The 23,879-nt window shown below is 40.7% G+C and overlaps 1 protein-coding gene across 1 annotated transcript; it reads left to right on the top strand.

Moving 5' to 3' along the window:
- The first annotated feature begins 4,437 nt into the window (after positions 1-4,437).
- EDNRB (endothelin receptor type B) lies at positions 4,438-22,231 on the top strand. Its single transcript, XM_074535578.1, has 8 exons — positions 4,438-4,571; positions 4,750-5,226; positions 14,637-14,749; positions 14,917-15,121; positions 15,514-15,663; positions 16,579-16,712; positions 17,276-17,384; positions 18,889-22,231. Exons 2-8 carry the CDS (start codon positions 4,795-4,797, stop codon positions 19,018-19,020), a joined length of 1,275 nt encoding a protein of 424 aa, XP_074391679.1. The 5' UTR covers positions 4,438-4,571; positions 4,750-4,794; the 3' UTR covers positions 19,021-22,231.
- Positions 22,232-23,879: the final 1,648 nt, after the last annotated feature.

The raw sequence follows: 23,879 nt of genomic DNA, 5'->3' as shown, positions 1-23,879 counted from the left end.
TAGGGCTGGCCCCACAGTAATAGATTTGATTTTGTAGCTAGGTGGAACCATCCTGTGCAGAGCCAAGCATGAAGTAAACAAGAAGCCTGTGGACAGCCAGCTCTCTGGCACATGAAATCTGTCCTTTAATTCACAGCATGGATTTCCTTGTTCTGAGGATTCTTAACTGAATGATTTTATTGGTGTGCAGCTTATCAGTACATTTTAAAGCCAGAATGTGGTGGCAGATTTTCTCTATCCAGATGAACACAGTGTTTGTATTACGTGGCCACACTTGCAGGAAAACATGGATGAGTGAATAACAGCACCTCTTGCTGAAGTCAGGCATTCTGTCTGGAAATGAATTTAATCCAGACTTGAAAAGCTTGCCTGGAGTAAGCTTTATGTTGTATGTGTACAACATAAACAAAGTATGGCCAGTTATCACTCCCTCGTATAAATGCATACATACATTACACAGCAGATGAAACACGTATTTTTTTTTATAACTGATTTTATCTAGGCATCCTGGGCAATTCTTATCCAAACTTATATTACAGCTGAAATTTAAAAGTAAATTTGTTCACCTTTATTCTATTGAAGTATTGTGGGGGAAAAAAAGCAAACAAACAAGCAAAAAAAGGTTTTAATAATTTCCATAAAATTCAGAAATGCTCTTCTTTCAAACCTGCAGCTACTTCCCCAAAACCATTTCAGTAACTTTTCCCTTAATACACAATCATTGTGTGTTTTTCATGCCTCAGTTTAATTACATGCTGCTATATCAGTTTCAGAACTGTCATTTACCTCGTGATTTCCTTTGCTGCTGCTGAATAGAAAGAATGAGGGGAATAAATTTAATAAGTGGCATATTGGCTTTGATTTTAGAGTTAGATGGGAAGAAAACCTTCAGCTATCAACCAGTCTGATTCAAAGGCTTGAACTTAATTTCATTTTTAAAATCCTCAAAATCTTATTAAAAAGACTATAAAAAACAGACGTTTTCTTCTTAGTACAAATTTGATTGTCTTTCATTGTTTTGATCTTGCAATCATATACAATGTAATCTACATTAAAACAGGTATCTGTATCCAAGCTTCATGTTTCATTGGTGCTATCTACTGGTAAGGTTTCACTGTAACGTTTTATGATAAAGTTTGTTTCATTGTTTCAAGAATTAAGTATTATGGCAATACACTGCAATTGACAGCCAACACTATTATTTATGGCAGTTGCTCAGCTTTGTAGAAAAAAACAAAGCATAGCTACACATCATGCTAAAAAGATTTCCATGTATTTGCATAAGTTTAGACTAAGAAAAAAAATGAGACAGATAATGTCCAGTACATGAACATGTGCAGTTACAAAACTACGGTATCTTAATATCTTAATTTCTCAAAGTACTTTTTTTCTTTCAAAATTGCCATTGGTAATGTTTCTATAGTGACTTCTGTAACACAGAGGACTATTTTCTGACTTTAATTGAACTCATGCATCCAATGAGTGGCTCACACTGAGACAGCTATTCTTTCTATTCATCCCAGACTTGCCTCAGTTAGTGGGCAAATTTCCACCAGACCCCATAAAAAGAAAAGCAGGCCTGATGGGGCAGACTTCTGAGGCTGCTTTAGTTGCTGAACAACATAAACAGAAAGTTAATGGGATTTGCAAAAGTACCTGCAAAATCATAACAAAATTATCATTGATTCAATAAAGTATTATATGAATTGAAACATACAATCCTGCAGTGTGTCTCAAAAGCTTATTAATTAAAGGACTTTTTGATGCCATAATTGTGACCACCTCTCATGATTTATCCCACATGTAAAATAATAGTCTTTAAAGTCTTTCAGTTGTTAAAAAACATCCTGATGATGGTTAAAAGTTATCCAGCCTTTTTACTTTATAAATGGTATTCCAAATTAGAAAAAAAAAAAAAAAGTCCGAACATTATCAGTCATTGATGGAAATGTTACATCTGACTAATAATTAAAACAGTGACTGGTGACTGGCTAATTCATGTAATTGTTGATATCTGTTGGGATGAAATGGAGTGGAAGTGCAGAATACAATAAAATGAGTAATAGGCAGTCTGGAGGATTCATCTTTTCCTGCTTTGTACAAAAGTGAACTTTCCATAGGACAAGGAGTATTTCTGCTACCCAGGAAAAAAAAAGGCCAGACACATTAGCAGCAGCTTACATAATCTTGTATAATGTATTCCATACAGTTCAGTAAGGAATTTCTTTCATAGCTTAATTAGCAGAGGCCACTTAAAGGGCAGAAGTTTATTATATTTACAGATGTTTTCTCTTGTTGCAGTCTAAATTAACCTTGGTAGTTGATCTTCATTCAAATTACAGTTAATTTGCCAAGATATCTGATACAGTCTTAGTATTTAATACAGTATTATCTTAATCCTCACATAAATTTATGTGAAAATGGGTTTTCCTTTAATTTTCATTAATTAAAGCAGACCTATTCCACAGCATATGCTGGGTTTAATTCCTCAAATATCTGAAAAAAATACTAGAAACACAAAAGGGTGGTAAATTTAGCTGGTTGCAGCCAGAAGCAGCTTAGATTCTTTGTCATGTGGACTCATTTTGTGCAATATTAAAGATTAATGTGCTTTGAGTATCAGCATCTGCCCTAAGTTCTGTATATAATGGGTTTGTATATAGTAACATCAAACATTTCAGAAATTAAATTGCTGTTACTAAAACTTCTGGAGCTGAAGAAAGTGGTGGCAGTGGAGATGCCACTAGTACCAAACATCTTATGGAGCTGTTAAAGATGGAGCAAACATATCTCACCGTAGTCACAATATATTTATTGATCATCTGGATCAGCATAGAAGCCTTTGAGACTTATCTGGAACCTTGCAAGTAAAAAAGCATTTTGAGATTAAAGTTAATGCTGTGCTAATTGGCAAGAGTTTCTGAATGAATATTGCATTTAGCAAAACATTGTTCACTTTTGGATTGCTGAATTGGAAATTGAGGAAATGCAAACTTGAAAACTGAAAAGACTGTTTAAATCCCCAGGGCTCAGAATATAATATTGAATTCAGTGTTCATGCTTTTATCTTTGGGAGACGAATCAGCCATGGTGTTTAAAAATGAATCATGTTGCACAACACAGTCTGGAAAAGTGTGAACTTGGAAAGACCAGTCTTCCAGGTGGAGTGCAATCAGCCTCCAGGTATCCTTGCACAGTTTAGAAGTGACTTTGATGGCTTTATTCCAAAAATACTGTAATTTAAAATTGGAAAGAAAATCACTGTGACATAAATGAGGAAACTGATCAAGAATGATTAAATGGGAAAGGTGATTAATAGAGAAGTCTTGTAAACAAAGATGGAGATATGAAAAGGAAGTTAAATGAGGACAAGAAAAGGCTGTCTGCTCCAGCAGTGCAAGGGTATGTTAGCAGGAGATGCTGGAAAGATTAAATAAATCAGATCACCAATTTTGGAAAAAAAATCGTGGGTTTTAGTGTTTTCCCATATGGGTTTGTAAATAATGTAGGTGAGCAGGTTGCTTCTGTAACAAAGCATGTTTATATTCAAGATTTAGCATCCAGAATGATTTAAGAAAAAAGAACATCTAGGAGATGTACACAGAGATGCTGACAAACAGTTTCAAATTCAACTCTCTTTAGTTAGACATGCAATTGTCTCCAACCTGCAGAGGCTGTTCTTAGTCTCCACAAAATCCTGCACAAATCTCTTTCCTCCTTTCCTTACGCTTCACTGAAGGGTGCAAGGACTGGAACGAGCTCGCTGAGATCAGACGCCTTGCTAAGGCTGCCGAAAGCGGCAACCAACCAGACAACCGAACTGCAGCTTCAGGCAGCCAAAATACTATTTCTGATGTAAGAAAGGTTTTGTGAAGCGCTTTAAAACGTGGCACTAAACTCGTATATGTTGTACAGGCAGCTTCTTCAGCATGCGCGCCCCTAGGGCTGTGCAAGGGGGATTTTGCAGCTGGGAGAATCTCGTACCCAGCTACCGGGAGTGAGCCTCGGACAGGACAGAGGGGAGGTGCCTTCTTCTTCCCAACTGTCCCCCATACGTCTTGTAACAACCCTCCTGAAAAATTGTTTCAAAGCCCGCCAAGTCAGCGTGGTACAAGACAAGGGGGAGTCGCAGGGCATTTTGCCCGGTCGGTGCCGAGGCTGGGAGCCCTTGGGCCGGGGGCACTCCTGGCAGCGGGGATGGGAGAGGCTCCGCGGGGCCGGCGGGCGGGCAGGGGGGCTGGGCCGGGCTGCGCTGGGGGCGGAGGACGCGGGTGGGGTCTGGCTGTGACTGATGGGCCAGATGCGCTTCAATGTTTTAGAAAAGGGGGGGCCCTGCACCGCCGGCGCGACTTTGGCCACGGCGTCTGGTGCGCGGCTGACGGACACCGGGCTGTGCCCCAGCGCCTGTCCCTGCCGCCTTCCCGAGCGGAGCGCCCATCGCCGGCCAGCGGCAGCGATTCCGGGCGGGACGCGCAGCCGGGGTGCGGAGCGCGGCCACAGCCAGCGGAGCGCGTCTGCCTTGCCTTGCCTGGCCGGCGGCCGGGAGGATCCGCTCGGCTCCGCTCGCCGAGGTGAGGGGGAGACGCCGAGCAGGTCCGGCCGGAGGGGCTGCTGGCCGCGGCCGCCGCCGCGCAGCTTTTCGCCCCGGAGCCGCCCGCACCGCCCGGGACAGGCATTGCCCCGGCCCCGGGCTGCGAGCGGCGGGCGCGCTGTCCCGCAGCTGACGCCCCGTCCCCTCTCTCCGCGCAGGTCGGCGCTGACGGCGGCGGGGGCAATCCGCCGTGCCGCGCAGCCATGCCCGCCCTGCTCCTGCTCCTGCTGCTCCTCAGCTGCCGCGCCGCCGCCGAAGGGGAGGACGGCTCCCTGCTCCGGCCCGGCCCGGGCAGGCAGAGCGCCGCCGCCGCGCCCCCCACGGCCGCCACCGCCGGGCACAACGCGTCCCGCCCGGCCGCGCTCCCCAAGGGCCCGGGGGCGGCTGCGGGGCGGCCGCGCTCCGCCTCGCCCCCCATGTGCACGGGGCAGACGGAGATCAAGGAGACTTTCAAGTACATCAACACGGTCGTGTCCTGCCTGGTCTTCGTCCTGGGCATCATCGGCAACTCCACGCTGCTGCGGATCATCTACAAGAACAAGTGCATGAGGAACGGCCCCAACATTCTCATCGCCAGCTTGGCCTTGGGCGACCTGCTCCACATCATCATCGACATCCCCATCAATGTCTACAAGGTGAGGAGGGCTCGGAGATGGATTCGGGAGCGGGCGCGGGGTGCGGCGGTCGCCGCTCGGTGCTCCTTGGCGGTGCCCGTCCCCGCCGCGGGGAGACGCGTCCCGTCCTGGCTGGGACACACCCGTGGGCTTCACCTCGCGACAAAACCCGGCCGGAGGGTGGTATTCTGGTCAGATGTGGTGCCTCCGCAGGTGGCACCCTCTCTGTGCCCGAGTTCCATCCCTCTCAGCGTCCAGGCTGGGAATGGGGCAGAGTGGAGGTGGCCAAGCTCTGAAAATCACCCGGAAACAGGTGCGGTCGTAGGGATAAATGAATGCAATGGATAAATGTTCAGTGGGCTGTTCGAGGAATGGAGGGGAGACACAGAAGACGCTCTCCTGTGGGTACCACTTGGTCCTTTGACTTTACGTGGGTCTGTACAGTCCCTTTCGGCGTGGGGGCTTTTCTAGGAAGAGCCAAGATCGTTCAGCCAAGCGGTTTTATGCATCTCTTGGTTGGGAGGCAGGATGCTTTCCTGAGCTGAGAACCCTTTCACCCCTTGCCAGTGTTGCAGCATGGGCAGCCGGGAGGGAATGAGCCACACCTGCTCCTCTTGCACCTTCAGTAGTCTGTGCTTTGACTTGATAAGACTTCCATGGAGGGGAGACAACCCCTGTCTTCTCTACCCAGTTTGTGCAATCCTACGGGATTAGTTGGGCAGTTGAATCCAGCCTCTAGTTGTAATCTAGCACTCTTTGAAGGTATACTGGAAATAATAGAGCTCCTTCTGCTCTTAAAGTTTACAGTCTGGATCCCTGAGCACCCATCCCTGGCTTCATAAAGTATACAGAATAGCATTCACCTATCACCTTCTCTTCACTTTGTATGCATGATTGTACACTGGGGGTTGTTACTTGTACTTCCAGAAAGCCACATTGAAGGGACGGATTTTGAATCCTTATAGTTATCCCAGAAGCTGCTGAGAGGAGAGAATCTTCTCTCTTTATACTTTTAAAGTATTTAAGTATTACAAAGTAGGGAATGTCATCGTGTTAAATTCATGATCCAGTTAATTTGGATTACATGTTAGTTCTCAGATTTGAAGTTTCAGTAGTTTTTATACTATACACTCTCTTACTTCTTGTGAGAGGAGTGTGCTCTTTTGAATGAAGGTGGAATTTAGAAAACAAAATAACTGCTTTAAAAATGTGTTTTTGCAAAAAAATATGCTGGACAAAATATGCTTTTCATCTCAGAAAAATCAAAAAGATTAAATCAATAACGGCTGTTCAGTATGAGACTTTGCAATGTCAGTGATAATTTCAAAATTAATGTTAATATGTAGAAATATACCTCAGTTCTTATTTTGATTGAATGTCACCAAGTGTGTCATCATGAGTAGGTTGGAGCAGGAGGAGTAAAGGGTCAGACTGCTAACCAATAAATATTATACCAGCTGCAATCTGGGATTTTTATTGTCCTATTGATAATGCTGGGAGCTGTGCCATAGCTCTCAGGTGCTAAATCTCCCTCACTACTACTCATCTTACTGGAGAGCCCATAATCTCTTTATATTATCCCTTATAATAATGAGGGAAATATTTGCTATTTTAAAACAGAATTTCTGAATAAATGCAAGTTAAAAAGCAAGGAAAAAACACCTCTTAGATACTATGTTTATTTAATCAAACTTTTGAGGGCAGTTTGAATTGATAACTTTTTATCAACTCTACATCCCATTTCATTCCAGAGCAACAGGGAGAATACATACAGTAATGCAATAAAAAACTGGCTTTGATCATTCAGTAGTAAAGCAGAGAAGCAAAGGCTCCCTCAGTAAATCAAGTGTATTTAGCAATTGTAACTTGCAGTTTGAAACAATTTAAGACTGCATTAAACTGATCCGGATTCAGAATTTGCTGCCACATTGTCAGTAAGGCAGCTGCATGAAACAGTGTGAGAGAAGTTCTCATGTTAATAAAATGGAGCAGTTCTTTCCTCTACACTTGCCCTAGAAAGTGTGAAAGTGTCTGTGAATGCTCTCCAGACCAGACACCAGACATAGGAGACAATCCAAAAGCTGCACTAGAAGAAGTTTATATTGGGTATTAAAATGGAAAACTGCAAAAGATGTCCCCTGTGACTACTTAAGTGAACACATAAGTAACTGAAAAAGTGCACAAATGAAAATTGACATGTCCTAAACTGAGGGTATCTAAAGAAAAGCAGATTTTACCTGGATAGGGAGGCAAATGCACTCCAATGCAAAAGATTCTAATTAGTCCATTGCATTCCTAAATTTGAATATAATGCAATATGTTCAGTGGGAAATGGATAATATCAGAATCTGTCACACAGTCAGGAAACTGGCTATGAAATGAAGGCTTGAAGGTTGTTCAGTTCCAGCATGTAGAACCTGGCCGATCTTTTTGGCATTCTGGGTTCTGGTAAATGGTCTGGCTTTGCCTGGATCTTGAGCTGCAGAATGGGAAGCAAAGTCTGAGACAGTCATTCTGCAGTATGTAATGTTTTGGCAGCGTAGAAACTTTGCAAAACTGCTACTAATTGGATGTGCAGGTAATTCTATGCAGCTCCACTAAACAGAGTAAGTCCTTGTTAATTTGAGGCCACAAACAGCAATTAAGGAGCAGAGGGATAGACTAGGTGGTCAGTGAGATTTTTATGTTCTTGTCTGCGCTTGAACTTTGGAGGACAAGACAGTGGCAGCTTGTGCACCTGACAATGCCGGCCTGCAGTTCTGGACAGTTTATGCTGACTTTCCCAAGTAGATAAGGTTGTTAAGTCCCATGTCTAAGACACCAAAACATCAGGACTGGAAATTCCAAACTTACACTAGCTTTGTCTCTCATAGGCTTAAAATCACATACTAACATGCTTTCTCTTGTGATGCACAAACAACATCTCTTTTTCTTATTTTGTAATATTTACTCCTGTATATTAAATCAAATTTATTGTTATATCCCAGCGGAGTTTTAACAAGGGGGGCAGTTTAGGCTGTTCACATTATTGTGGGGTGTTCTGAACTCTTGACTACCAACAAATGTCTGAGGAAGAATGTCTACCTGGCAATACTGGCATAGGTTCCTTTTTCTCAGAGCTCAATGAAAAAGTGGAGAAAAAAAATTTAAGGGAAGGAAAAAAATGTTGTCTTCATCAAAGCCACTAATCAAGGGCCAGAGTCAGCTTTGTAGGCATTGATTTATTTTCATTAACTTTATTTAGGGATTACATAAAAATTATGGTTAACATAATATGGCATTATCAAGCACTGGAAATACAAGAAAGACCAGATTAGGGACTCTAAATACCATTCAGACACAAATTGGCTCCTTTTTTAATCCAGCTTTTCTCTGGAAAAGGCTCTGAAGAAGATTTCTGTGGAAATGTATTTGTGGTGAACTTTTTAACTCTTGTAATGCAAGCACCTGTAGGCCATGCATTATGATAAAGCCAACCTTTTTCTGACTTTCTAATCAAGGTGCTTCTCTTTAGAAAGGATTCTCACTCTTCCATATTAGAACTCTTGGTCGCTGGTTCTTCTGATGTCAAAGATTATGACCACTTTATTGGAAGAAATGCATTATTTCCTTTCTTTTAAGGTCTGAACCACTTACTTAAAGTCTTGCAAAGCTCATCTCAGAATTTCTTACACAAAGTTCATTGATTTCTAACCGTATTAAGCTAGAAGTCTATTTTGGTTAAGAACCCTTTATGGTGAACAAGTGCAAGTTATAGGCACTTAAGAAAGATCTAAATTGTCCAGTGGAGGAACCTGTCTGGACTCTGCAGGCAGTGATAGGGAGAAGTAACTTTGTTCTTTATTTAGATGGGAGCAGTCCATTCTGAAGTCAAGTGTACGGAGTAGTGGAAATGTCTGAATGCTGTTAAAAGTACACATTCATAGTTTTCATGGTGGATCTCCAAACTGAAGTAAGTTAGATGATGCTAGTATAGATTTGTAAATTGAAAGTAGTTTTTTTCATTAGCTATACATTTGTTGTGTATACATTCACTTGTATAAAAGATGCACGTGACAAATTTCAAAGCAAGGTTTGACCTGTTTTGGCTTCATCTTCTACCCTGTATTATCCATCTCAACCTGACAGCAGCATGGCTTTCTGAGTGATTACTTTTGATGCAGTCTTTCCATGGAGCTGTGAAATTGCAGAAATTTTTTACTTCAACAGCACATTATGAGGTTTCTGTCATTTTCAAGATGACTCTATAAAATTGCTTTATCTTAAGTGGGTTTTTTATTAAGCTTCTAGGAGGAGTTATAATAAAAATATAAGAACAGAACATTATTGCATGGCTCATATTAAGATTTTAAACAGTTTTTTGGATGGGTCAGTAAAGCATTCCAAGCTATGCTTGAAAGCAGTAAATATATTTTCTTGCCTGTAGGGGAGATCCTCACCCTGACATAATTATCACTAAATATTAATAAGTTTGTAATGTTGTCTTACTTATCTAATCATAACCTTAATTTCCTGGGAAAATTTTCTGTTTGAAAAATGGTTGTTCCTGTAAAATATCTGTGTGACCTGCCTATGCCAAAAAAAAAAAAAAATCAGGTGGAAATCTACCTGTCATTTCAGAGATACATTGAAAAACTATTGTGTGTGAATTAGATGTAGAGCTGCATGTCTGGTTTCTCTTGTGCCTGCTGTTTAGAATGATGAAAATCAAGTCCTGCGAACGAGGCTTGCTGTGAACGCATGGCTGGGCGGAAGTGCCAATTCCTGCTCTGCGTTTCCCGTGGGCATTCCCTGCTTGGGACTGGGACACTGGCGGGAATATTCGCACGCTCTGCTGCTCCTTCCTGCCCCACTGCAGCCCGTGAGCAGTGGCGGGTTGGAGCTAGGTATCAGCCTCCTGGCTGGGGACCACAGCAGCTGAGCCCCAGAGCAGCACGGAGTGAGAACATCTCTCAGCTCTTGCTCAACTAAGGGAAAGCAGAGTCGGAATGGTGATTTGCAGGTGTGTCTGTGAGTCACGGCATCTCTTGGGGCTTCTTCCATAGCTCTGCAGCTTGCACATCAGTTTAGGCTCAGATCTGTCTGGTCTGAGAAAGCCTTGGCTAGGCATGCATCAGATGTATTGATTGTTTTAAGTAGGATTTCACTTCATTCATTGCAATGTTTTCCTTTTCCTTTTGATCTATTTCATCTTAAACACATCTCTGCTGCTCAGCCATTAAAACTTTGCCTGTGTAAAATAAGTGACTGTAAATCATTGAAAAGGTCACTCGGAATACAGCCAGTGGTAGAGTACTCTTGGCATCTTACTTATGAAAGCACAACATTATTTTTCTCTTTGCTGCCACTTGGCAGTATCTCCTCTCGTGGCTCCAAGTCATTTGTCATTTGTAAAATGACAATCTTTTTACAGCTACCCTATTGTGATGCATAAGAGAATAATTTTGCTCATACAAAATTACAATAAGCTACATCTGTATTTACTAAGAGTTATCATTGTCCATAAAGGTGATGTTCCCAAATACTTTACATTGGATCTTCACTGTACTTCAAGGCCATATTTGAAGGGGCCATAGCAATACAGAGAACAGACAGAAGCATCAAGGAAACATACTTCAGCAAACAAAACTTTTTTTTTCTTTTACTTTATTAATGCTTTCTAGCTTTTGATGTAAAGCATGTATCATTAACCACTTGCAATACCATGATAGAGAAACTTGTGACTCATGCATTAAAATGCTCAAATTTCACAATACATCAGCTGCAAGACATAAAGCACATGTTTTTGCAATCCAATGCAGACAGCTGCATGTCCATTCTGCCCTGATATAAGCTGGCTGAATGAAAGTAATGTTTTTATGTTATGATAAACCACCAAAACTAATGCACCCTTTCTCTCAGTTGACTGCATTCAGTCATGTGCCACGCCTCTATAATCCCAAACTGGAGCTGGCTCAAATCCAGTCAGTTTGGAGCACAGGTGTGACTGTCTACACCTGAGTGATAAGTATTAGTTCAGCAAAATCTACAACATGTGGCTAAACTGCTGTGATTTGAGGGAAGAGAGACAGGGAGTGTCTACACACCAGCTAGATGTAAATAAAAGTTTTTAACAGGTCCTGCCAATAGAGATTTGACCAAATTTCTGCACTTTACTAACAAATAAAAGAATATTTTACTTCAAAGTGCTTTTTTTAATGAGTTCTATCTAGTCTAGTATAAACTCATGTACAATGTACAGTAGGTGCCATAAATAAGTATTCAATGTACTTGCTATCCAGTCCTTGATTTCTGTGGCAAATATATGTGAAGGGCTGGAATTTCACTGCCTGATATAAATCAGTCCAGGTGTCATTCAACTCTGTAGGGTGTAAATTTAGAATACACGTAATTATTCACATTACAGTTTTAATAGTAGATTGTTACTGTCACCCCCTTACAGAAATTCAGAAGTTGTTTCAGGGAGAGGCTTTACTGAAAATACTTTAATTACAGTCTATGCTATTTTCCCACATCACATAAGCAAAAGATACTGTGTAGTTATTACAACCTTATCCCTACTTCCTCTGCTTTATTACTTTCCATAAAATTCTTGAGAAACATTAATCCTTAGAATTTATTTCTCTGCTTAATTTCTGCAGAGACATTGTATTTATTGTCTTACTTAATTAGATCATTGAAGAAATAGAAAGCTGCGCCATGTTGCATTTTGTCTACTGCTGTTCTTTAAAAGATTCCATTACAGCACAGAGCTAAAGCAGGTATTTGGAGATGTTCTGGTATGTGGAAATACTGGTGGGCACTTCACAGAGGTTCCGAAAAGCCCATGGCCATAAAATGTTCCTAACTTCCTTTGTGTTCAAATAAAATTATATTTAAATTATATCAGGACTCCTTAGAAAACTCTCCTGTACCTTGTAAGTGTTTACCCTTAGAAGGACATGTCTGTTTGCATAAGGATTTTGCTGAACCAAACCAATCTGAGCAGGCAACCCTATGGCTACCTTCAATTATAGAATCATGGAATAGGAAAGATTTCTTAAGATCAGGTCTAACCATTGGCCTTGCCACCACTGTGTTCATCGCTAAACCATTGGTCATGTCCCCAAGAGCCACATGTACATTTTTTTTTGAACTCTTCCCTGAGAAGCCTGTTCCAATGCCTGACAGCCCTTTCAGTGAAATTTTTCCTGTTAGCCAATCTAAACCTTTCGTGGTGCAGCTTGAGGCCATTTCCTCTTGTCCTGTGTTTTCTTACTTGGAGAAGAGTCCAACCCCCACTTTATTACAGTCTCTTTTCAGGCAGTGGTAGACAACAACAAGATCTCTTCTCCAGACTAAATTTCAGCTCCCTCAGCTGCTCCTCATGCAACTTATTCTCCAGACCCTTCACCAGCTTTGTTGCCCTTCTCTGAACAGGCTTCAGCACCTCAACCTCAATGTCTTTCTGGTAGTGAGGGGCCCAGAACTGGACACAGCACATGAGGTGTGACCTCACCAGCGCCAAGTACCAGGATAACCACTGTCCTGGTCCTTCTGATACAGGCCAGGATGCCATTGGCCTTCTTGGCCACCTGAGCACACTGATGGCTCATGTTCAGCCACGTGTTTCTAGGGCTCCCAGATCCTTTTCTGACAGATCTTTTCAGCCACTTCTTCATCACTCTTCCAGCCTGCAGCACTGCATGGGGCTGTTGTGACCCAATTCTTGTTGAACCTCATACACTTGGCCTTGGCCCATCAATCCAGCCTGTCCAGAACCCTCCTTAGAGACCTTGTAGCCTTTGTGGTTCCCAGAAACATCCACGCAGTATGATGAGCTATTCTTCCGTTCTTACAACCCTCTTAAATGAGTTGTTTGAAGAGACCCTTGTTTGAAGCCAAGGGAAAGATTTTCCAGCCTCTTTTGGGTAGTCCTCATTCTTCCTTCTCCTTTTCCATTTTGTAGCCCTGTATCTGCAACAGATTCCAAAGACCTCATTTGAAGAAAGTTATGAAAAACAGAGATGGGCTTAGATAATCTAACTAATTACAGAAACTCCAAAAGTTTACTCTTCTATATAACAATTGCGTCTATTTCTTGGCACAACCCTTGTTGTGGAGAATGTTGTTTTAATGAAAACTGGAAGATTTGGCTGCCGCTCTGGTATATTTGACCATCAAAGAAGCTCACAGCAGAGTTCAAAGGCTAAATGTTGATAAACTGAGGCTACAGATGTTTGTCTGTTCATAGAATCAGCTGTGAGTAAGGTGCTTTCTGTGTGCAGTAAATCTTTTCCCCTAAATCAGATAAAATGTGCAGCTGGGAATGTGACAATATTTCCATTAAAGTCTACGATTCAAAGTGTAAGTGAACCATCCAAAAGTGCATTGTGCTGTTTTCTCTATTTTTTAGTACTTAAAAGTATGCTGAATGTGCAAGTAGTCCTTTTGGTATTATTATACAGAATGTTGTTGAACTGGTCAATAAAGACCATTAATGAGGGATTCATCTGACGTTTTTATCTGCTGCAAAACATTTAGATCAAACTATCTGTCTGTGCTTCTTGAGTGTCCTTTCATTAGTCATCAGATGGTCAGCTAAAAACTGGGGGAGGTATATTTCTCTCCAGTGTTGCCTGACTTCTCAGCTGATGGAGCCTAGACACTAAGCTTCAAATAAACCCCACCCCAGATATGCACCTATGGCTTTGTCCCTGTTCTGATCAGCCTCAAGCAATTTTCTGTATTTTTCTGCTCAAGAAATATGTTATTTGGAAGGTGTAAGAAAAGTAGTGAGTGCTCAAGGCAGATAAAGACAATTCAAACATGAGAAAGATCCTCACCTGCTCTGTAATTTTTTCCCATAAACACTGGGGTGATGAAAATGAAGCAAAAGGAGTGGAGTTTGCAGGGCTTATAGAGGCAGGACTAAGACTTAAGTGACACCCTTGTCCCACTAGGGTGTGACTACACTGCTACTGTCTAGTTTTCAGGGCACACCCCTCAGGGGCTCCCTTGTGAAAAGGTTCTTCTTGACTAAGTTTTGCGTAGAATCCTAAAATGGTTTAACTTGAACGTTAGAGGTTGTCTAGTTCCAACCTCCATGGCATGGAATGGGCAGGGAGACCTTTTAGTGGACCAGGTTGATTAATGCCCTGTCCAACCTAGCCTAGAACAATGCCAAAGGATGGATTTTCACAGTATCTCAGTTTAAAGCCAGTCCCTCTTTGTTCTATGACTAAATGCCCTTGTAAAAAGTCCCACTCCAGCTTTCTTTCAGGCTCCCTTTAGGTACTGAAAAGGTGTCCCCATCTTCTCCAGTCTGAACAAACCCCATTCAGCCTGTCTTCGTAAGTCAAGACCTGGTGGAAAACAGTCAAGATAGAATTCCATGTTTCACCATTGGGAATGACCTTTTTAAAAAAATAATTGTTGTTTTCTTTTCACAGCTACTTGCAGAGGACTGGCCCTTCGGTGTTGAAATGTGCAAATTAGTGCCCTTCATTCAAAAGGCATCAGTGGGAATCACAGTGCTGAGTTTGTGTGCCCTCAGTATAGACAGGTGAGACCCATTTGGCATTGAAGTCTCTAATTTGTTTCCTATACAAGCATTGGCTCAAATTCACCTTTCCACTCAGATGATACAATGCAAATAAAATGAATTTAAGCCCGTTAAACTGGGTGAGTTTTCTCATATTTTGGATTTGTAAACGTGTGCTATCGCTTCAGGTACCGAGCAGTTGCTTCTTGGAGTCGCATTAAAGGAATTGGAGTGCCAAAGTGGACTGCTGTGGAAATTGTCCTCATCTGGGTCATATCAGTGATCCTGGCTGTTCCAGAAGCTATTGCATTTGACATGATTACCATGGAGTACAGAGGAAGGTATCTTAGAATCTGCTTGCTTCACCCCACGCAGAAAACATCCTTTATGATAGTAAGTCACTAACATTGATAAAAATCTCTGGGAGAGTTCCTTGGATCTTTGCAGTGTTGCGTGGATTGTAATGTGCACAGGTGTATGTGACATGAATATAATGTTCAAATGAAATACTGACAATTCTGAAGCATGCTGGTTCAAAGAAGAGCATTCAGAAATATTTGACTTTTTGTGGGCTTTGAACACACTGCTGTCTTGTCCTGTTTTCTCACCTGTAATGTACACCTTACAGAAATGCTTTTTCAGGCTGACCATTTAGTCACACTTGTGTGACTGGCTGTCAGGCTGACAATTTGTGACTAAATTGTCAGGCTGACAATTTAGCACACTTAGCAAAATTCTCCGTATTTAATTCCAAACCATGTTTATGCTTTGTTTTTTCTTTACAGTTTTACAAGCAAGCTAAAGATTGGTGGCTGTTCAGCTTTTACTTCTGTTTGCCACTGGCTATCACAGCATTTTTCTATACTCTCATGACTTGTGAGATGTTACGAAAGAAAAGTGGGATGCAGATTGCTTTAAATGACCACTTAAAACAGGTAAAAATGTATCCCTGGCCACTCTGTAACTGCTAACTAATAACTTTATTGATTTTCCTGCCACATCATTCTGTTCTTGTGTCACTTTAGGATTGGAAGCAAAGTGAACTTTCCTGGCAGTGGTGCTGCTGAACTCATATACATATGTATAAATCAGAGCCCTCAGGAACCTAAGATTTTAACTGAAAATCAAACAATTATTTCATTCTTGTTTGGTTCTAATGTTTCAGTTTTTATAGGTTTTATTTCTTCTTTGCTGTAATGAGAGTTGGCTATCTTGTGATGCAAACTGAAGTCTTACTCTAGCCTAGAAGGTGGTGCTATAAAACTGTTAATTATTTTGAAGAAAGTTCTTGCTGAACCCTAGTGAGGTTAGCAGTATATGTTAGCAGAACATATTCCAGCAGACTGAGGTACTAGTGCCCCAGACACAAACATCAGACATCACTAGAATTAAACTATGATTGTTCTATAATGTATATTTGTGCTCCTTTCCTCTTACCTGGTTAGAGCTGTAATTAGAATCTCTTGGGGCATTTAAAATAAGATGTGAGATCAAAGCATAAGGAAATGCAACAGAAAACAAGCTGGTATTTGAAAGTGATCTGGGAGACAAATATGTTCTTAATTTTAATTTAAATTATTGCTTAAACTAGTGTTTTCATGACCCCTGTTTTTCATATTATTACTCATACTTCTTTAAATAAGAGATATATCGAATCAGTGCGAGACATCTAGAACAATAGAAAAGATCAAGCACATATTCCAAGAAAATAAGCTATTTGATGTTTTCCTAACTCCTATTGTGATAGGCTTTTTTATCTTGTTTGTTAAACTTTTGGATATTAGAAGACAACAACAATCCAGAGGGAGAGAGGGAACTGTAACACTGTTCTGTCCAATTTTCTTTCTCAGAGACGTGAGGTGGCCAAAACTGTGTTCTGTCTGGTACTTGTTTTTGCCTTGTGTTGGCTCCCACTTCACTTAAGCAGAATCTTGAAACTCACTATTTATGATCAGAAGGATCCCAACAGATGTGAACTTCTAAGGTGAGAATGCAAAAATAAAAATCTGTATGTTGTGGGAATTCTCCATAAGCGTGTTTGGATTTCCTATTGAACTAGCTTACTCTGTATAGTCAGTTGTTCCTGCTTCTTCATCCAGGACCCTCTGCTTTCACTCCAGTAGCAGAGAAACAAAATAGTGAGGAATTCCCTTGCTTTTCCCCACCTTCCTCTTGATCCTTTTTGGGACTGTTCTTCTGTCATGTGGCCCTATGAGAATAGAAAGGGGATTTCTGTGCCTGATTTCCCTTTCAACAGAGCAGCTAGGATTCAATTTGTGCAAAAAGACCTTGTGAACATCTTCCAAAAGTTAAGATGGTTGGATCTCCTAAAACTACTTTCACGAGAATGGTCTTCAGACCATTCAGACTCTATTTCTGAGTATAACTGTTACCTGCTTGAGTTAATCCTGTTGATTGAAGCCCCATTACTATTCCATTTAATAGCTAGTCTTGATTAGTGAAACCAAGTCTAATGTCTATAGTTGTAAACCTCTACTAAGCCTTTTCAAAGCAAATGAGAAATGTCTCACTTTAATTTCCACACAGCTTTTTTCTTGTGATGGACTATATTGGTATTAACATGGCTTCACTGAACTCCTGCATCAATCCAATAGCTCTGTATTTGGTGAGCAAAAGATTCCAAAACTGCTTTAAGGTAAGTGGCTGCTGGGAGTTGCTCCTCTGGTTAAAAGATGATGTCAGTAGTAAAATTCATTCCTTAACATGCACAAAGTGTTTTAAACAGTCATTAAATTTTACTTTAAATTTTACTTGGGTTATGGTAAATGTTCTCTCCCTCTCCTGCTGAAGCTCTGTAGGAAGGAACTGAGGTTTGAAGGTAATGAAAAAGAGAAAGCAAAAGAGCAGAGTGTACAATGAACCCTCTGGGGACCATGCTAATCAGTGCTACATCACTTCCTGACTGAAGCTGGCACCCAGAACTTCCAGAGCCCTGACAAAGCAGCCTTGGTCTGAGAACCTGCAGAGGTTCACGTAGCCATATCCTCTGCATCCTGCCAGGGAGGGTGCTGACCCTGGGCTCCCTCATCCTGACTGAGCACCTCAATCAGTCATGTGAGGCACAGGGTGCAAATCTGTGCTTGTCCCTTTCCAGTGCCAACATTTTATGAGCCAGACCTGTATGTAGTCCTGGCTTGGTCTGAGAGAATAGAGCTGGACATGAAATTCTCCACACAGGCTCTGGATTCTTTGTGGCTGGCAGCCCATCAGTCCTTCAGCCTTTGTGTCTGCTTGGAAAATATGAAGAGTTGGGCTTTTTTTGTGATCCCTTACTATCTTTACACACTATATTGAAGTCCTTACATTGCTTATGGCAATTTTTTAGATTTTTCTTTTCTTGCCAAGCATTTAACCACTGGCCACAGCTAGGGTTATTGCCTGGCTGTTTAAATCCCTTACTAGCAAGATGGAAGCATCTTTCAGTCAGTAGCCAGTCAGCTCTACTTCTAGTAGTGCTAATGTATTTCCCACATAATTGTGACAGCACAGGTTGCAGAGGTTTTAGTGTTGGTCTTGTCTTCCCTGTCTCTGCTGCTGGCTACTGAAAGAGTCACTGGAGCAGAAAGCATGTAAGAGATCTCCAGCATCCTGAGCATGGAAGTAATTAGGTGTGAGGAAGGCACTTCCAGCACCCAAAGGCCAGACAGGACCATGAGAAAAAGGACTGTAGTACATCTAGTAAATGTATGAATTATATGTAGGTTTTCACCCTTCTTCCAACTTCTCTTTTTTCCATCTCAGAACAATGAGCTAAATAGCAGCATCTTGCTTAGAAAGCATAGATAAGAATGCTTTTCTTTTCCCAAGAAAGATTATCAGAGAAAGGAAAACAAGAAGTCATAATTTTATTTTCAGATGCAGTTAGAATTGCAGAGCAGATTTGATGGGGTATGTGTGTGTTTGCCTGTTGCTGTATATAACTACTCAGTATAACTCTTCCTGTACTCCAGCAGTAAGGTTGTTAATGAGCAGTTCAGAGTTGAACCCCATTTCTGTGCTTTGTGCTCTAATGCCAGAGCAGCATCTTGCACATTTGCCATTTCCTACTCTACCCCTGAGAAAGGGCAGCTTTTCAGTGCATTTTGCCACGTGTGCAAAAACAGAGTGATGTAAAACATTTATTTCTTTTATTTTAACAGTCATGCTTATGTTGCTGGTGCCAATCCAAAGATCTGTTGTCCCTGGAGGAAAGGCAGTCCTGTTTAAAGTTCAAAGCTAATGATCACGGATATGATAATTTCCGCTCCAGTAACAAGTACAGCTCTTCATAAAACAAGCATAAAAGGTATATTCTCTTACATTAATGCTGGTGCCTTTTTAAGTAAAAGTGGCAATTACTTTTGACAAGATGGCAACATCCAGAAAAGTCTAGTTTTGAATTTGCACAAAAAAAATAACATTAAAACAATTGCCCTAAAACTGTGTGACATTGAAAATCATGGACGTTTATGAAATCATCATTTATGGAACATGAAGAGAAGCACAGAAAGAACAAGTCATTGTTAGCACTTGAATACTTCTGAATCAGCACTTCCAAATGATCTCCACTTCCTGTACATTAAGTTTGTATTCTCTGTAACACTTGTAGGAACTGAAGTCACAGTAATTATTAAGCAGCATAATATCAAGTTAATTGGATCAAAGCCATTATTATATATAACTCAATGTATTATCTTTTATAAAGCGAATTAACCACCATCACTATTGTGATTTTTTTAAATAAAACACTAAATACTTTGTAATAGAAGTCTAAATGTTGAAAAGTAGAATTTTTATGAGGTATATTATAGAGGTAGCTACTGAAAATATTAAAGGATGCAGTAAAGCCAAAAGTGCATTTTACTTTGATGATTGTTTTTACCTATTATTGTCAGAAGGAAACTCCCAAGGGCTCTATAAATTCCTTTCTGTAGCCACTGTGTGTCTTAGTGCATTTGCCAGCACTTTGGGTATGAGTATTTGTGTCTACTGATAGCAGAGAGGAGAAAAACACACCAGAAGCAAAAAATTAACACTAGTACAAACATACAGACAACAGGCATTATTTCAGCTGTTGTTTCGTTTTTTGTTGGAAACAAATGGATGGTATCCTGTGTAAAAAGTGGGCATTCCAGAGCCTGATGGTTCTTTACTGGAGATACTTTTGTGACAATTTAAAACTGCTTTTGCAATCCAAATACTGTCTTGGGGCAATTTTTTTTTAGAAATAGTGTGTGGAAAAAAAAATTATAACCAAGGTAAAAAGAGAGAGTTTGAACTTCTATCTCCATTTAGATTTAAATCTTCATAAGGAAAATAATTAATGAACTGTACTTTTAGAGAAGAGTACTATGTAGCATACTTGTCTTCATACTGTTTTAAAATATATTCTACATCTGTAGTTCCATATTTATGGGCCTAAGAAGATGTGTGATTAGTTTCTGCTTCTGTAAATAGTAGTGAAATGTAATTAATTGTAAAGTATTAAGATGTGGGCAGGACCCTGCAAGAACAGAAAAAGATAAAGATGCCTGTAGTAAACATGATGTGTGTTGCCAGGAGCAATGCATGTTTTGGATGTACATGACAGGTCATTCTTTGACTTTGCATTTCCTGTTAATTTGTTGCAGATGTCCCCAAAGACTTATTAACATATTTCATGCACTATGGCATGAGTTTATCAAGAAAAACTGTCATATAACATGCTTTTATAAAAGACATGTTTTCAATAGGCTTGGTATTTTATTATAATAAAATTATTTATCAAAACTCAGGAATTTTTTTATTTTAAATTTCCAGATCTCAAATGTAAGGATTTTTATATTTTTTTCCAGTCTTGATTAACTTCATATTTTTTACTAAAGTGCCTTAAAGGTGCTCAGGATGAAAACAGCTTCCATTAAAATGTTCAGCTGATGTTACCTTAGATGGGTTTCTGACTTTAGGTAGCTACAGCTACCTTGCAGACAGCTAAAAACGGGGTGGTGAGCCCCATTCCTGGTGTTCCCCTCAGCAAAAGCTGGTAAGTGAATGCTTGTATAATCAAGCTGAGGAGGACCCCTGCACATGCATTTGGGCATGGGCACGTGTGTGTTTGTGTGAGAGTGTGTGCAAGTGTGTGTGGTGTGTACCATAGGGTTGCTGTTTCCATCTTGCTGCAGCGCATCCACTCAGCTGCTATAACGCTGAACTTTTATACATATAAATCTATTTTAGGTTTCCTTCTTTACATTTTTACCTTAATTTTCATGGTAACTTTCTCACAGTAAGCCATGGATATCACTTCACATCACCATACCTGCATCTATTTCTGTGAAATGCGTTTCATCTGTTAAGGATGGATAATAAGTGAAATCTTAGATTTGATACTGGTCAGTGTTATTTTCATCAAGTTATATCATTACAGTATTGTACATGTATATTATTGTTATTTTTATTTAAAATATAGCTGTTGTATTGGCAACTTGTAACATACTTTTCATTTTATCCTGGACTAATTCTTTGTTAAGTCCTGCTAAGTCAGATATTTAGGTTTTGCAAATAAAGACCATATATACTGCCCCTTTTTTAGATTCATATATAAATATTAGTACACTCTTTATCATTTTTTCAGTATTATTCACAGCAGTATTTTTATTGAAGCTTTCATTTCCTGTAATAAACATTTTCAAAACTCCTATTCTTATACAGTTTTAAGATTAAATCTCCTAATACTCCACCCAGGTGTTTTCTGAAATCCTCAGTACAGGTTTTTTCCTTCGTTCACTGAAATCAGTAAACATTTAACCATTCAATTCAGTTTGAGCAGAATTAGGGCCCAACATAGCTCTTTGAAAAACCTATCTGACACTTGCCACTTTGAACAAAAAAAGAGAAAGAGCTAAATACTTTATTTAAGGAGTTGATTAGAAAACATAGAAAAAGAGGGTGAAATCAGCTCGTGGGATAAGACATCCAGACATCCAGCCAGTGCTCTCTAAGCCTCAGGTGGGCTCACAGGTAGCAGAACAATTGCAGAGACACGGAGTTGGATGTGCTTGCCCAGAGCCGTGCCACAGAGTGAGAGTCATCTGTCCCAGTGGTCTGAAGAGTTCACACAGAATGGCTCAAGGCAGAAAAAACAAGAGACTACATCACAACTCTGTGTTTTGGCCTTCAGATAGCAGTTAGATTTTAATTCCCAGCTGTTCAGAATTCTGCCTAAACCGAACTGAAACACTGGTACTGCACCTCAGAGAATCAAACGCAAATCAAATGCTGTGAGCTGTGACATTTCAGTGTCCCAAACAACTCTTAATCAAGACACAGCTGGCTTGGCAAGAGAATGTTGTATGTACTGAAATAATGTTTAAAGGATTTTAAAAAATTATTCTGTATAGCTGTGTAAAATAATTATATATTTCATTTTCCGTGATCACTTAAAATAGCAACTTCTGTAGATCAAACAGTGTAAACATTCTAAATTACCAATAAAATATTTGTAATTTTGATTCTTTACAAAAAGGTGTCTGACCTTTTTTCTCCTAGGGGGTCCCATTTAATTGCTAAACAGTGACAGTGATGTAAAAAGAAGTAAGCAATCCTAATCTAAATATCAAAGCTTTTGGCTGGGATGGTTTTATATAGCTGTTTGAAAATTGGAGAGAGTTCAGACTTGCATATGTGTTGCAAAATTGTCTGATGTTTATTGGAACAATCATGCCTATCTTTGCTCTGCTTGTTTTTGCTCAGAATGTCAGTCGCAATCTGTTCTCTACACACCCTTATATAGTCACAAATTCTCTCGTGTTTGAGACAACACAAATAAAAGGCAAGAAGCTTTTAGTTCGTTAATTTAGAAGTTTACGCACTCAGTGCTGGAATATGCCACATGAAAACCATCATCCCTTTGTATGCTTTGTGTATATCTTAATTTACCTTTCTTGAAAAAGTGGGAAACTGTATCAGACTGAATATGCTGTAACTGGTCAAATATATAACTTTATTTGCTCGTGGTAACTGTACATCCCAAAATGTGTTTGACGCTACTGCTGTTTTGTTGCAAATAGTTAAGTTTCCTTCTGTTTACTTGGTGGCCTGTTGCATCCATGAAGATTTGTCTTTTTTCATGGTCCCAGGACCTTTAGCATATAGTTTCAAGTTTCTTGTGCCGGGAACAGAAGCACCTGTGGAGATGAGATCCCTTGTAAGCAAATGTTCTGCTTAGTATCTCTCATGGCCTCTTCATTGCTTTTCCCTTTACCTTGTGTATTGGAATATGTATCCCAATATAACCAGTTAGATGGTGCCTAGGCCAGTTCTGACCTTCGCTGCTGGGCCACAGGCAGCTCTGCGGTGTTATACCTCAAAGATACCTTGGCTGGCGGCAGAGTGCAGCGGGGCACAAGACAGGACTCCGTTCTCCTCAGGGGAGAGCTTCTGGCGATGGTGAAGAAAGGAAGGGAGCGGATTCTGCTAGAAGGTAGCCAGATGTTTATTCCATGAGCACAGATATGTCTGCACTGGGCTACTGCTGATAACAGAATCGGGCCGCATGGTCTCATTCACATTTTAAGCTCAGGACAGGGGAAGGGGAGGGGACAGGTGAGTCACCAACCAGGTGAAGGGGCAGGGTCTCCAGGTACTAGGGTCACCTATCACACGACGCCTTGCTGGTGTGTTAGCCTGATTGACAGGGCACACTCAGCGAGGGGCGAGGGGGAAGGGAGAAGGTAAAACAGGATATTGCAACACACCACAACATCTCCCCCTAGTTTTGTTTAAAAAGAAGAGGACTGTGTTTATGGTGCAGAATGATTCTACTGAGGCTTCTAGGTCATCCACTGGAGCACTGAGGGCTTCCAAATGGTAGACCTCAGGAGGGGGAGATGAGCTTGAGATTAACTTGAGAACCATGCGTCTGATTACTCCAAAAACAATGCTAAAAACTACAATAACTACAATTAAAATAAACAGCACTAAAATTACAGTTTTCAGAATAGATCCCAACCAGCCCGAGAGTCTTTAGCCATTGAAAAGTCCATTCAGCTCGTTGTCAGTTTCTCTGTTGATGTCTGAGAACCTTTATCGAGGTAGTCCATATGTGGTTTGGGCTGCAGTACTATGTAGGAGATTGCAGGTGGGATGATCACGAGTAGGACGAGAAGCAGGC

The sequence above is a fragment of the Zonotrichia albicollis genome, chromosome 2 (assembly GCF_047830755.1).
Source record: "Zonotrichia albicollis isolate bZonAlb1 chromosome 2, bZonAlb1.hap1, whole genome shotgun sequence".
Taxonomy (NCBI): Eukaryota; Metazoa; Chordata; class Aves; order Passeriformes; family Passerellidae; genus Zonotrichia; species Zonotrichia albicollis.
The sequence above is the reverse complement of the archived record's forward strand: the minus strand, read 5'-3'. Positions and strand labels throughout refer to the sequence as shown.

Coding starts and splice junctions, on each gene's coding strand:
- EDNRB (XM_074535578.1), top strand. CDS start 4,795: ATGCCCGCCCTGCTCCTGCTCCTGCTGCTCCTCAGCTGCCGCGCCGCC. Junction 14,750..14,916: donor TGTGCCCTCAGTATAGACAG/GTGAGACCCATT, acceptor CTATCGCTTCAG/GTACCGAGCAGTTGCTTCTT. Junction 15,122..15,513: donor AGAAAACATCCTTTATGATA/GTAAGTCACTAA, acceptor TTTTCTTTACAG/TTTTACAAGCAAGCTAAAGA.